This window comes from Rattus norvegicus, chromosome 15, assembly GCF_021556685.1.
Source record: "Rattus norvegicus strain SHRSP/BbbUtx chromosome 15, alternate assembly SHRSP_T2T, whole genome shotgun sequence".
Lineage (NCBI taxonomy): Eukaryota > Metazoa > Chordata > Mammalia > Rodentia > Muridae > Rattus > Rattus norvegicus.
Genome location: NC_141548.1, coordinates 24,772,653 through 24,787,194, shown reverse-complemented (window position 1 = coordinate 24,787,194; position 14,542 = coordinate 24,772,653). Strand labels below are relative to the sequence as shown.

The following is a 14,542-nucleotide window of genomic DNA, read 5'->3' as shown; positions in this document are numbered from 1 at the left end:
ATTGCAGCTTAAAAAAAAAAAAAAGAAAAAGAATTTAGCAGTGGATTTATGTAATTTGGGATTGTTAGGACCTTTAGAAGCCACAAACAAAAGCATTTTGGCATAGAAAATAATTTAAAAGCTTTGCATATTGAACAGAATTAACCGCTAAGCTGGTGAGTGAACACCAGTGTGTGAATTAGGGCCTTCGGACCTCTTTCCCCTGTTTGTAGCATCGCAGCATCAGAGACACTTGAGTGGAGTAGTCTGTGCTGCTGACACAGCACTCGGTGTTCAGCAAGTTCCTCCTGAGAAATGTAGGACACAGATATGAGGGGCAGCAAACCAGAGCTAGTGAAGGAACATTCTAGTCAGGAGTTAAGAACCCCTGGCCTGTGGGGCTAGCTGCCTGTGTCGCAGAGAATCTTATAACTATGTCCAGTTAACGTGGCAAATCAATTTTTTTAAAAAGATTTATTCATTTATTATATATAAGTACACTATAGCTGTCTTCAGACACACCAGAAGAGGGCATCGGATCTCTTTACAGATGGCTGTGAGCCACCATGTGGTTGCTGGGAATTGAACTCAGGACCTCTGGAAGAGTAGACAGGTGCTCTTAACCGCTGAGCCATCTCTCCAGCCCGGCAAATCAATTTTTAATGGTCTAAAAATGTAGTTAGCATATATTACCCAAAGGAACTATGTCTGCGATATAATTTTCAATGGAAAAAAGGTAAGACACTGTCATTCCCTTTGTATGTATTTTAAATATACTCTAAATAATACATGGCCGCCAGGCGATAGCCCTGAAGTATAGCCTGGTGGTTGTGGTGGTGGAGCGTGCCGAGCATGCACGAGAATCTGAGCGAGCTTATCCCTGACAAGGTGGAGGGACTCAATACAATGGTCAGGTTTTTGTCTGCAGTGTGTGGCTTTTATGACAGTTAAAGAATAGAAATGACTCATGCTGTGAATATTATAAGTAAGATGTTCAGTGAGAAACATTCTCGGTTTTCTGTAGAACCCTCAGCCTGAGTGATGCACAGTGGAGAGGCTTAAGCAGGAGGATCATGAGTGTTAAGGTCAGGCTGGGCTGTAGAGTAGCACAGTCCTCACAAGAGAAACAGGAGCAGGTGTAGTAAGGGGTCTGTAAAGGAGCAGAACTGACAGCGAATCTGTATCTATGTAGAAAGGGGACGTGTTAGCATGTTAGCTGGACCAACTGTGGTCCAGCCAGTCTAACGGCGGCTGTCAGCAAAGTCCAGGAATCCAGTAGGTGTTCAGTCCATGAGACTGGGTGCCTCAGCTGGCCCGTGGTATGTGTCAGAATCCTAAAGAAGTAGGCTCTAATGACAGTGAAGGAATAGCTTAGCAGTAGGGTAGACAACCTTGGCAGTGACAATAAGGATGAACAGGCATGTCTTTCATACAGAATGCATGACAATGTCCCTCACACATATGCCCAAGTGCTTGGGTTTTAGTTAATTCCAAATGGAGTCAAGGTGACAGCCAAGAATAGACATCACAAGTCCACCACCCCTTGTCAGCTTGACATACAATCATATTTTCTTATGTCACACCTAATTTCAAATGAAAACAAGAACTAGGTTATAATTATACTTAACATGGTAGAAATATACCACACACAATTGCAGACACATTGTATATTTTAGGCCAGGTAGCAATTCCCTTGAGGGACATTCTTTTAATATTTCATAACTTAGATAAGATAACCATTGACATTATCTGAATTGATATTACATTACTTAATAAAAGAAGACAAAATCTGTACAGGCACATTAATAAAATATGACAGGAATACCTCGGTCAGTTAGAGCCCACATGATTGCAACTAATCAAGCGGCCTTAGCTGGGATTTACTATTACCGTCCTCTCCTGCCCGGTCTGCATTTCGTCCTCCTTCAGCAAGCACCTCAGCAGCTCTCGGTTCTTTTCCTGGAGAAGTGACCCACATTTTCTCTCTCTCTCTTTTTTTTTTTTTTTTTTTTTTTCTCTTTTTTTTTTCGGAGCTGGGGACCAAACCCAGGGCCTTCAAGCGCTCTACCACTGAGCTAAATCCCCAACCCTTGACCCACATTTTCACACCCGAAGGGTCTGTCCCTCTTGTTATCTTACCTGGATTGGATTGTTGTAGTTTCTCAGCTCGTGATAGCACCAAGATAAGACCAAAAGGATCTTGTGCATTCCAGACAGAATCTTTATGTTGAAGAGAAGCAAACCAGTTTCCCCTTGGGAATCTGGATCAGTCACCCTGCTAACACTGTGTCCTTTCTCTTAGCCTATTGGCTTGAGGGAACCGGAAGCCAGAAGTGGTAATTGGGAGTCTGAGCTTGCAGATCAAGGGATTGTTTGTGGTGTCTCCTGGCAGGAGTGCTCTCTGTTCTACAACCAAAACTTCTGAGCCAGCAGAACTTAAGGTCATGGGAACAGAAAGCAAAAACTTTCCTAGTGGGTCACCAGGGCTGAGAGTGGAGCCATTCCCTTCTGCATCCCTCGATTACTGGACCCGTGATCCTGGCTATGGGAGAAATTGTACCATATATGAGATGCTGATTCAGAGCATTATGCTGCCTTCTGAAGACCCTGCCCCGCCTCCATGCTGCTGCCACCTAAGTTGGCACTGAGACTGTGTCTTTAGAAGGCCGTCCTGTCCTCCTGTCAGGCCGGCTGATTGAGGATTATGGGAACATGTCAAGACCAGGGAAGTGGGCAGGGTGGCTCAGCAGGTAAAGAATGCATCAGCATCATGAGCCCTACCCCTCCACCCCCACGGACATCCACACAACAGTGGAAGGAGAGAAGCAATGCCAGCGTTGTCCTTTGACCTCTGAGTACTGCATGCCCCACCTCCACAACAATATTTGTAGACAAATAAAAATAAACAGTAAAACCCCTGCCATCTGGTCCATGTCTTGTGTGATGGGACTGCTTATGTAAATGTTAGCACTGTAAATACTTTGTTTTAGACTTTTAATTACCTACAATTAGGGAGGGGAGACAATATAAAATAATTGTGCATTAACTAACGAGTTGTCTTAGTTACTTTTTTTTTTTTTTTTTTTTTTTTTTTTTTTGGAGCTGGGGACTGAACCCAGGGCCTTGCGCTTCCTAGGCAAGCGCTCTACCACTGAGCTAAATCCCCAACCCCTTAGTTACTTTTTTATTGTTACAACAAAACACCACAACCAAGGCAACTTGTAAGAGAGAGCACTTAATGTTTCAGAGCATTAAGAGTCCATTATGGGAAGTGAGGGAACGAGGAGAGCTCATCCTTATTCATGACCACAGGCGGAGAGAAAGAGGGTACTAAACCTCAGAGCCTGCCCTCGATGATAACATCTCCTTCAGCAAGGCCACATCACCTCATCCCTCCCAAACCATCTACCACCAAGTGTCCATCCAGTCTGAGCTTGAGGGCCACTCTCATTCCAAACACCTCATGTGCCCTATAAATTTTGGTGCTTTATTCACTAGGGGAGGCTGTGCCTGGCTGTACCATTCCTAGAAATGTAAAGGTACAGTTTCATGTTTCATGTAATTTTCTGAGTTATCTGAATGTAGAACTAGGTTGGTGTTTTGGTGATACAAACACTCTGCTCTGTCCTTGTAGTAGCCACTAGTCATGTGTGTTGTTGACCCCATGACATTGGAAGATGACAGTATTATAATTGTTTATACAGCAGGATCTTATGTAGCTTAGGGTGGCCTTGAAGTCCTGAACTGTGTGCCTACCTCCCCAAATGCTAGGATTCTGTTGTACATCACCACATGCTAGGTTGGTAGATAGCTATTTACTGGGTAAGGGAAGTTAGAAGCATTTTCCTCTGTGTTCTAACCCATGGGAAAGAACTACATAAGTTTCTTTCTCATTGATTTCCCAGCAGCTGCTGTATGGAACCAGAAAATACTCTCCCTTTTGTGATCTACCCTAGGTAGAAACAGTCGTAACAAATGGAATTACAGTAGCTTTTTCCTCACTGTCTCCTAAGGTGAACTGGGAAATCAGGTAGCTAAGCCCATGAGACTAACATTTGTGACATCTGCTGTGTATTTTTAAGCGATGGAAAATAATGTCCTGCAAGATGAGGATTGAACAGCTGAAGCAAACGATATGTAAAGGAAATGAGGAAATGAAGAAAAGTAAGTAATCCCTTCCCTGCGAGTGGCGTGGTGTGGGTGGTGAGAGAGGTGTGGGGTTTGATTAGCTTTCTCAGCTGTGAGTACACGCTTGGCACAAGCACCACATTCAATGGAAGAAGGGTTTACTTGGCTCACAGCTGAAGGGTATTATGGCCAACCAGGGCAGGGTGCTGAGGCAGCAGGAGCTGAGGCAGCTGGTCACACTGCAGCCAGTCAGGAGGGAGATGAGTGGCATCCATAGCTTGTTTTCTGGTTTTGTTCAGTTTGGGAGCCACACTTCAGTTAACCTAATCTAGAGACTCCCTGACAAACACACCCAGAGGTTTATCTCCTGTGGTGCCTGATCTGTCATGGTGGCTTGTTGACCATCAGAGGCTATTAGTGACTTTGGAAACTTGACTGTGGGTTGCAGATATCAAATCCCTAATTTGAAATGCCTATCAGAAGTCGGGAGTGTTTTGGATTTGAGTCTTGGAATGTTTGTATGTTTGTGTGTGTGTGTGTGTGTGCGCGTGCATGCATGTGTGTGTGCATGTGTGTGTGCCTGTGTGTATTGAGATATGCTGTTGGGGCCCATCTAAAGATGAATTTGTGTTTCAGTGTGGAATTAAAACTGTAAGGCTAGGTGTAGGGGACACATCTTTAATTAATTACAGCAGTCTGACAGGCCAGCCAGGGCCACATGGTGAGATCCAGTCTTCAGATGAAAGAGGGAAAAAAAAAAACCCACTGGTTTTAGAGCAGTTCGTCCATCAGATTTATGTATTTATCAAGAAAGGATTTTGCTCTGTAGCCCAAGTTGGCCAAAAATTCACAATCCTCTTCTCTCCTTTGCCACCGAGTACTGCCCCATATTCCAGATTAATTTACCAGGGAAGCTGAGCTCTGCCAGCTTTCCTTTCTCTGAGACATTTCCATAGGGATTTATTTTACAGAGGTCATCAGTAATTTATTTACATCTCTGTCTAATAAAAGGGAGGGACTGGGAACATGGTTCACTTTAGTGCTGTGCACGCCCTCAGCTCTTGGCTTGCTCACCAACACCAGAAAAACCGAACCCTGGGGCACATTTGCAGCGTCTGACTTGGCACTGACTTGTGATATTCAGTGTGCATGCAGGCATGTGAAACCATGCCTTTTCCCTCTGGTGAATTCATAAAACCTGTACTGGTTTCCCATTTCAGATAAATGCTTTAGATACTATCATAGGTGGTAATCAAATTTTATGTCCTCTATGAAACCTTACATCCTTAGACATTTATTTTTCAAGATTAGTGTCTTCTTTTGTGGCTGTGGTAAAACAGCACTTCAAGACAGCTTATGAAAGAAAACATTTAACTACTTCTGACCCAAAGGTTAGTGGTCATGAGGGTGGAGCAAAGGCTTGGTAGCAGGAACAGCTCGGAGCTCACTTTTCAAGTCCTCAGCTGGAAGCAGAGTACAGTGGGAACAGCAGGAAGTTTAAGCCTTAAAGCTATCCCTGAACCACACCTCCTAGTCCTCCCTAAACCTCTACCAGCCGGAGATCATACAAACTCTCCAGTCTCTGGGGCCAGTCTCATTCAAACCACCCTTAGTCTCTAAGTTTAGAGGAGCGGGCATTGTCTCAAGAATCCCTTCGTGGTTTAGAAGCAGTGACTTTGTAGTGGCTTTTGACGGTATCGGAGCTCCTTCCACTCAAGGTGCTTACTCTCAAGTGTGCATGAAGTTGGATGGGTTGGTCACCTGGGGCATCAGGGCAGCATGGTGTATGCATGCGGATCTGCAGGGTGAAGGGACCCCAGACGATGTTTGCTTGTGCTTTTCAGGGCTTGAGTTCAACAGCAGGAGAAGTTGTTGTTTAACATTGGCTTTCTGCTTCCCCAACATCCTCAGTGATACTCAGGCAGGTGTCCTGTCCTTTTGAAGGTGCACAGTATGCTGGACGTGTACATGCATAAACCTTTAGTCAGTTCATTCTATGAGGTTCCTAAACTTTAAAACAAAAAGATGGTTACAAGCAGTGTACCCTGTAGCACATTATGAGTGACCTCGTGACCGTCTGGGAATCCAGGCAGAGAAACGCAGAGTCTGCTCTAGGCTTAGAGCAGCATCTAATACTGCTCTGCTGAAAAAAGGCGGTGCATAATACCATTGTAGACTTCCCGACTGCTGTCAACACAGATCCAGGACCTCACTTTGGGCTGCTGTGGATAGCTTGGATGACTGCCAGAGTTGAAAACTGGCACTGGATAGAAGGTGCCCTCTAGAACCTTCTCACTGTCTGGCAAGCTGGGTTGAAGGAGTTCACAAAGTTAGAAGTGGTTCATGAACTCAGCTCACAGATGATGGAGAGGTGCTCGAGTCATCTTTGCTGGAAGCTGTGTTGTTGAGACACCTGTGTAGTACAGTGAAGCGCGCACACAGACACCCTAGAGCCTGACTTGGGCTTTCACCGGGCACTGTGATGCAGGTGCATCGAGGGGCATGGGTAGGAAAGTTAGTTGTGTGCATTTGAAGGGTGGGGTTTGTCTGGCTGCAGAGTAGAACAGAAATAGCATCAAGCTCTCTGATGTTTAGGAGAGACACCAACAGGGGGTGAGGGAACCTTGAGTTCCAAAATCAGCATGGGCTGCAGATGGTTGACTGCGTGCCCTGTCACCAGTACTGGATTTTAAACTGTCCTGTCTGGTTCAGGACCTCAGACAGATTCCTGAATCTTGTCAGTAAATATCATGGGCATGACAGAGTTTTTAAACTAAGTAAAAGTAAACTCGTATGGGACCAAACCTGGAATGGTTTTACCCGGACATCTACAGAACAGGCTTGGGAAAGGCTGTTTCTGAGAGGAGATGGAAACTCAGAAAGCTCATGCCAGTGCTAACTGCAAGCTTAGGCCTTCAGAGACAGCGACTTGTGTCCAGGTGATTAGGAGGGGCCTGTGACAACCTGCTTAGAAGGTGGCAAGGCTTCCTTGGCTCTGGGGTGAAGAACAAAGGGTCTGCAGAAGCCAGAGTCCGGGTTATGAGAGGCAGGGCTGGGAAGCATTTATGGGCAGAGCCTTTCTAATAGGAAAAATCTGGATTGGGGAAATAGGAGCAAATCTGGCACAGTCCCAGATGGACAGCAGTGTGGGGATGGGTGTTTGCAGGACAGAAGCTACTTCAGCATTCATTCATCCTGTCCCTCACATTAAGTGGGTCCATCTGAGAAGATCTCAGTGTGGAGGCACTGAACATAGCCAGGGTAAAGGGCTTTGTGGCTCTGCCTGTTTGCAGGTTCAGAAATTTGTGTTTGAGAACGGCCAGGCATTATCTGTAGTTTATAGATTGTGCAAGAGCCATGCATGGTGACACACACCTGTAATCCCATCAGCGGGTTGAGGCAAGAGGTTCATATGTTCGTTCTCTCTCTCTCTCTCTCTCTCTCTCTCTCTCTCTCTCTCATGGAGGGGTTGGAGGAAGGAGTGGTGGGTAGGGTGGAGTTGAGCCACCTAGAGTGGGTGGCACTTAATGAGATACAATCAGAAGCAACAGTAGGCATGGAGAGAAAAGCCTAAGTCAGCTGTAGAGCAGCTAATGGCACCAAAGTAAAGTGACCGCTGGGGTGATGCACGGGTCCAGAGAAATGGTTCCTAGGGGTCTGTCTTAGAGTGCACAGTTTGTTTTTGTGACTCAAATGAGGCTTAACTTGAGTACAGTGATCCTAGCAAGCCTTAGACTCCATGACCCAGGGGCTCTCCCTAGGAGGGCCCTAGTCAAGCCTCTCTGAGGGCACAGCAGTGATCGAGGAGGGAAGCCCTGTGAGCCTGCAGTGCACAGCTGCTCAGTCCTGTGGTTTGCTGTGTAGATTCTGAAGGCCTCCTCAAGAACAAGGAAAAGAACCAGAAGCTTTACAGCCGAGCGCAGCGACACCAAGAGAAAAAGGAGAAGATTCAGCGGCACAACCGCAAGCTTGGGGACCTGGTGGAGAAGAAAACCAGTGACCTGAGGGAACACTACGATCGGTTGGCGTGTTTGCGGAGGTTACACATCCTAGAGCTCACCTCTGTCATCTTCCCAATGGATGAAGTGAAGACTTCTGGGAGGTACAGTAAGAAGGCTTTGGTGTGGGGCAGGTGCCGAGCCTTGTGTTTTCAGTATGTCAGCACTTAGTTTATTGCCCCTCGCTTGAGGGTCAGCTGGTTTTCCTGATAGTGGGACTTGTCAGCTAACAGTAAATAAAGGCTGGGGAGGCAGCCAGGACAAGGAGTGGGGCGGCCTGTGCTCTGTCATCTGTGTAGTCGTGCCAGCCAGGGCATTTCTAGTTGTGCATGTGTTAGACACACTATTGAACCCACAAACCTGATTCCTTTTCTGTTAACTGGAGGCCGAGTGAGGAGACAGCGCTGAGACTCTAGTGCAGAGGGGCTCTCAGGAGACTGGGTAGAGAGGACAATGGTTCTCCCCACTCCCTAGAATTTATCAGTCATCTGGATGCTTTTGAAAAAGTTCATTTGGGCCTAGTGGCTCAAACCTGTAATCCTAGTCTCTTGAAAGATGAGGCTGGAGGATTGCAAGTTGAAGGCTAGCCTGGGCAACTTATTGAGATCCTATTTCAATCGTAAAAAAGGGCTAGCTGTAGCTCAGCTCCTGCCTAGCATGAGCCCCTCATAGGTTTAGTCTCCAGCACTACCAACCAGACAAGGTGGCACTGCACAGTCCGGTCCCCTCTCCATCTCTCAGTGATTTGTAGATGTAGATGCTGACTGGTGGGTGTGGAAACCACAAGCAGAGGCTCACATTCTCTCTAACCCCACAGGCCCTGAGGGCCCTGTGTCTCCTGGTGACAGTAGGTGACGAGTAACCATTCTTTCTTGTGCCCCATCCCTATCCCCCACCCAGTCTCAGCTTTGGTGTGTTGCCAGATTCAGCTCCCTAAAAACTTACCAGGTCTGAGTTTTGCTTCAAACTTGAAAGCCCATTCCCTCCCTGACTTTACCAAGTACTTTGTGTGTGTTAACACTGCTCCTGTGTGCTAAAGCTGCTCCTGGTGGCATAGACCTATGATTCCAGAACTTGGGAGGTTTACACAGGTAGACTGCAAGTTAAGCCTAGCCTGGACAACTTAAGGAGAACCTGTTTCAAAATAAAAAGTGCAAAGTGGCCAGGATATAGCTCAGTGGTAGAGCCCTTGGGCTGTAAGCAAGTGGCCTGGGTTCAATCTGTCAGTGCCGTTAGAAAGTCCAGATACAAAGTTGGTGAGTATTTCAGATCAGTGGAGAAAAGTTAAATTACCAGCAGTTGGCATGGAGACACAGGTCAGGCGTGTGAGGGAGGAGAAGCTAGTGCAGAGGTCTTGTGCTAACTTTACATCCTGAAGTGCCCAAGCATAGTGTGTGGCTCTGGGTTTGCATCCTGTACACAAAAGATGGTCTTAACAGTGCTTTTGTGGCTACAGGGTTTGTGGGTAAGTGAGTAGGACTGTAGTGTAAGTGACTTGATTTCTGTACTGTGGTAGCTGGGCGTGATGGCACCTTAGCTCTAAGGATGCTGAGGCAGGAGGACCAGGAATTCAAGATCAGCCTCTGTGGCAGAGCAAATTCAAGGCCAGTCTGGGACACATGAACCCCTAACTTACAGACTAATTCTTCTACTCACTGGGCTTTGTTTTGCTTTGGGTTTCAGTATGAGGATTGGATCCAGGCCTTCCAGTCTTCATCACTGCATGTTCCTAAGTTGGCAATTTGGGTGAAACTTTAAAACTCTTGCGTCTTTTTATAAGGTTGAAATTTTTGTTACCGAGAAAACATATGCCAGTGCAGCAAATAATGACTTGTGGTGAGCAGTAGGCCACGTGGTCCCACAATGCTGTACCATGTATGATGTGCTGATACAGTCTTTATTTACATTGAGTACTCTACTGTTCACATGGCTTCGTTCTTGCTGTCTTTCTCAGACTGCACATGTGTGTGGCTGGACAGGACACGAAGACCTCACCTTCTGTCGTAGCTTGTAATTTTTTCTTAGCATGGATTAGATGTGTGCTGTGGTTGCGGAATAGTCTTTGCTGTTCGTTTGCAGGGACCCTGCAGACGTGTCCTCAGAGACTGACAGTGCCATGACCTCCAGCATGGTGAGCAAACTTGCTGAGGCCCGGAGGACGACATACCTCTCCGGAAGATGGGTCTGTGACGACCACAACGGCGACACCAGCATTAGCATCACGGGCCCTTGGATCAGCCTGCCGAACAATGGGGACTACTCTGCTTACTATAACTGGGTAGAAGAGAAGAAAACAACCCAAGGACCTGGTGAGAAGCAGAACAAGTCATTGCAAATGTATTTGGGTACATAATCTGTGGTAAACTTTACATGCCTGAGTGAACACTGCTGGGATGAACACTTGGATTTGGTGTGCACAACGTCCGTTAAGCACGAGCTCTGCCCATATGAAACCTTTTCCTGATTCCAGAGGAAAACCCTGTCCTCCGAAGGTGTCACACTGTCCCTCTTCCTCTTCCCCAGCTCTAGGGAGGCAGTGTGCTTTCTAGCGATAGTGAAGTCGTGCAGTGTTGCAGTTTTCGATTTAGCCTTCTTTTACAAAGTTCCTATCACAGCATATGTTAGTACGCCATTGCTTTTTACGGTTAAATACTATTCCATTGTATGGATATGTCACATTTTATATTCAGCACTCGATGATTGATGGCTACTCACTTCTGGATTAGTATTAATTTCTAGAGAAAGGCAGAAAAAATTCTGGTTACACGTGTTGATTATCCCAGCATTCGGAGTCATGAGGATTGTCCAGAGTTCAAGGCCAGCCTGAGCTACATAGCCAAGCCGTATCTATCTCTTATGGGAAAGAAGGGAGGGAAACTCATGTTTGTAGATGTATCTTGCCTTTTGGCTTTGATTTCACCCTGTTGGAGTATGAGGTGGAAGCTGAAATACCCCACAGTTTGTCTTCTGTGGAGAAGGGATGGCTCGTTTAGTCACTCAGCATATATTTCTCATGCTGCCAGCACAGAGTGACCATTAGCACATGAGCACAGTCAGTGAGGGGCGCTTTGTACCGTGGACAGTGCTGGGTGCTGATGATGGTAGGCTGCCTGAGAAAGGTGGGAGGTAGCCTTCTGTCTTTCCCTGGAGAGTTGGCTTGTCACCTGGCTTCATTTCTGTTATAAAATACAAAGCTTTGTGGAGAAAGGGTTTGCATTAGCTTGCACTTACAGATTGCATTTCATCATTGGGAAAACGTGAAGGCGAGGATTCAGCTCACATTCTGTACTTAGACACAGTCCACAGGACACTCCGAGTGGGCTAGCTGTTCCCAGGTCAGTTAACATAGTCAAGACAAACCCAGACAGACTCTCAGGCTAGCTGCTCTAGGCCACCATGATAGATTGAGCCTTTCCCTCCGAGACTTGGCTGTGTTCACTTGGTTTGAAATCCAACCATCCCAGGTTGAAAAGAAGCGTCCATTGGATCGCACTCTGGAGTCGATGCTAAGAGAACAGCCCGCAGATTGGGGGTAGGCAAAGGTACAGTGGATGTTACAACCCTCCATCTTTTGAAACGGTCACGTAGCTCAGGCTGCCTTCTTCCGTGGCCTCCCAGTGTTGATGATAACAGGCATGAGCCGCTACATGGGCTAAGTTGGTCGTTAATTACTGAGATGATACATTGGCAGGTCTAGCCAGTCTAGGCCATTAGTTATGCTTGGCCTGTTTTGGACTGTTTGTGTCTGATCATGGAGTGAGAGTGAATCCTAGTTATCAGTGATGTAATTGTTTCCTACAATGGAAACCCCCCCCACCCCCCACCCTTCTGTGTGCACACAGACATGGAGCATAACAACCCTGCCTACACCATCAGCGCCGCGCTCGGCTATGCCACGCAGCTGGTCAACATTGTGTCTCACATCCTTGACATCAACCTTCCCAAAAAGCTGTGCAACAGGTAAGTCACTGTGGGGGCAATGCTGGCACCATTGACCATCCCTCTGGAGTGCCCTCTCGCTAGCTGAGAGAAAAGCCAGTGTAAGCCCAGGAGCGTTTGACTAAGATATAAGGCTAGTTCTGAGGGTGACCCTGTCTCGTTCAGTCCCAAAAGGGGTCGTGTGATTCTCGGGGAAATAACTAACTGAAGGAGGGGTTCAGTCTGTATGAGGAGGGTGCTGCAGGTCTCCTTGCATTGGAGCTGAGTGAATTGTCCCAGTGGGGTTTGGAGCGGGGTGGTTTTGTTCTTATGAAAACCTAGTGGTTAAGTGTTTAAAGACACAGCCTGCCCAGTTCACACTAAGAGCCCACCCTCTAGTCACCCTTGCATTTCTAGCACAAGTAAATGTCTTATCACTGGATTGTAGCAGCCTATACTGAAGTATTTTGCTTTTTGTTTTTTGGGTTTTTTTTGTTTGTTTGGTTGGGTTTTTTTTGTTTTTTGTTTTTTTGTTTTTGGTTTTTGGTTTTTGTTTTATATTAAAGCAGGGTCTTAGCCTCCTGCCTCAGTATCTGGTTGCTGGGCTTATAGGTGTGTGCTCAAGTAATGAACAGCCATAATTTACACATTTGCTGTGACAGGGGCCTGTGAGATCATTGAAAGCAGGAGGTGCAGTGCCCTTCTGTTTTTGTGTACTGGGGATTGAACACAGATGGGCAGATTCTCTTCCTCTGAGCTATATTCCCAGCCCAGGGCATGAAGTAGGAAGGGAACAGGCCATGGACGGGGCAGTAAGGAAGAAAACTGTAGGCAGAGGAGGTACTGAGTCCTGGGAGGGGTAGGGGGAGGGAGGAGCACACATGAGCCCCCTGGAGTCATTCCACAGGAGTGGGTGGTGGTTGGTCCCCTCTTCATGCTCCCATAGGCATCACTCCCATAGCACTTCCTGTTGCTGTGGCAGCAGCTCCAGAGGCAGGCGCTCAGTCACCTAGGTGTGGGGACCGGGGAAGGGTCTGCTTCAGGCAGTTTACTGAGGAGGAAGAATGCTGTGTTGGTCTGAACTGTAGTTCAGACATTTCCTTGAGGAGGACATTTTAACAGAGACCTTCCTCAGAGCAATCTGAGAAGCTGTATGCTTGTCTTACAGTGAGTTCTGTGGAGAAAACCTCAGCAAGCAGAGGCTGACCCGCGCAGTGAGGAAACTGAACGCAAACATCCTTTACCTTTGTTCTTCTCAGGTACGAGCCCCGGGCTTTGAACTCACTTTTCATTGCCGTGCATTTCAAAGTACTAATGGAGCCTTGCTCTTTCTAGCATGTTAATTTAGATCAGTTGCAACCCCTGCACACACTGAGGAACTTGATGCATCTGGTCAGCCCGCACTCCGAGCACCTGGGCAGGTGAGTGACGTGGGCTGGGCTTCTCGCCAAGCGTTGTTTCTGTGGGGCTGTTTGTCGGCCTCGCTCACTGGCAGAGTATCCAGCGTTCCCCAGGTCCCCCATTCTGTGGGAAGGACAAAAGTTGTGGAAGGAAGCAGCTGGTCATGTGTGGGCTTCTGTGATCCTTCATCGTTCCTGACAGAAAGTTGCAGTGGGGTACATTTAGCATGTGACGTGTCATAGAGTGCCTTGTGCTTCTCTTGAAGCTCGCAGTGTCTTTTCTAACCTGCCCCTGGAAGTGGTGTCGTCTCTTGTGCATGCTCTTTTGTGCTTGCATAGGCTGTGTCTGGGGTTTCTCTTCATCTCCAGTCAGTTTGGTCACCATTTGGTAGAGTCATACAATGAGCTGGCTTGAAATGTATCAGCTTAAAAAACAAAAATCAGTAACAGACTACGGCTCTGCTCCATGGCCTGCTCTCAGTCACTTCTTAGTCACTAAGCCCAAAAGAGCACAGACTGGGAGAGGCTCATCTTTGGTGCCCTGCTCTAGTGACCCAGCGTCCTTGCTCTCATCAGTACACATTTGTGTAAAATGGGATGCACCTGGTGTGTACATTCTTTGGGTGTTTTTTCCCCCGCAAACTGTAGGCTGTCAACACTCCTGCTGGTGTTTGTTATGTGGTGTAGTAAATGAGTTTTTGAGCTGGCTGAGGTGGCAAATGCCTATAATCTGGCCCCTCAGGGAGCTGAGGCAAGAGGACCACAAATTAAGGCTGGTCTGAGCACGGAATAGGATCCTGCCCTCAGGGGAGGAGTGAGTGTGGCTGATGGTCAAACAGCAGCCAGCATGTGCAACACTCACATTTATTTGTTTGTTTGCATTTTTTGACTCATATTTTCAGCTCCCACATTGGGGAGCGTCTGTAGAAAGAAACCAGCGAGGTGTTCTGTGGCATATAGTTCAAGAATGGCCTCTTGGTGCTGAGGCCCAAAGTCTGTCATCGTTCTCTCAGTTCAGACAAGACCGGTGAGAACTGAAGCAGATGTGTCAGATTCCGAAAGCCCTTTCCCAAACTCTGTATATAAAGTTAATTTTTTTAAAAAAGAGGGTTTTTTTGG

General features: G+C 46.9%; 1 protein-coding gene across 2 annotated transcripts in view; it reads left to right on the top strand.

Moving 5' to 3' along the window:
- The window catches only part of Atg14 (autophagy related 14), a 31,360-nt gene that overhangs the window by 13,416 nt on the left and 3,402 nt on the right, over positions 1-14,542 (top strand). Inside the window, exons 4-9 of one of the 2 annotated variants that reach the window (NM_001107258.1) lie at positions 4,062-4,143; positions 7,972-8,209; positions 10,185-10,414; positions 11,948-12,065; positions 13,192-13,282; positions 13,359-13,444. In NM_001107258.1, the coding sequence (NP_001100728.1) occupies positions 4,062-4,143; positions 7,972-8,209; positions 10,185-10,414; positions 11,948-12,065; positions 13,192-13,282; positions 13,359-13,444 (845 nt within the window). Of the gene's footprint in view, positions 1-4,061; positions 4,144-7,971; positions 8,210-10,184; positions 10,415-11,947; positions 12,066-13,191; positions 13,445-14,542 lie in introns of both variants that reach the window. The other variant, XR_015637968.1, reaches the window with a different exon arrangement.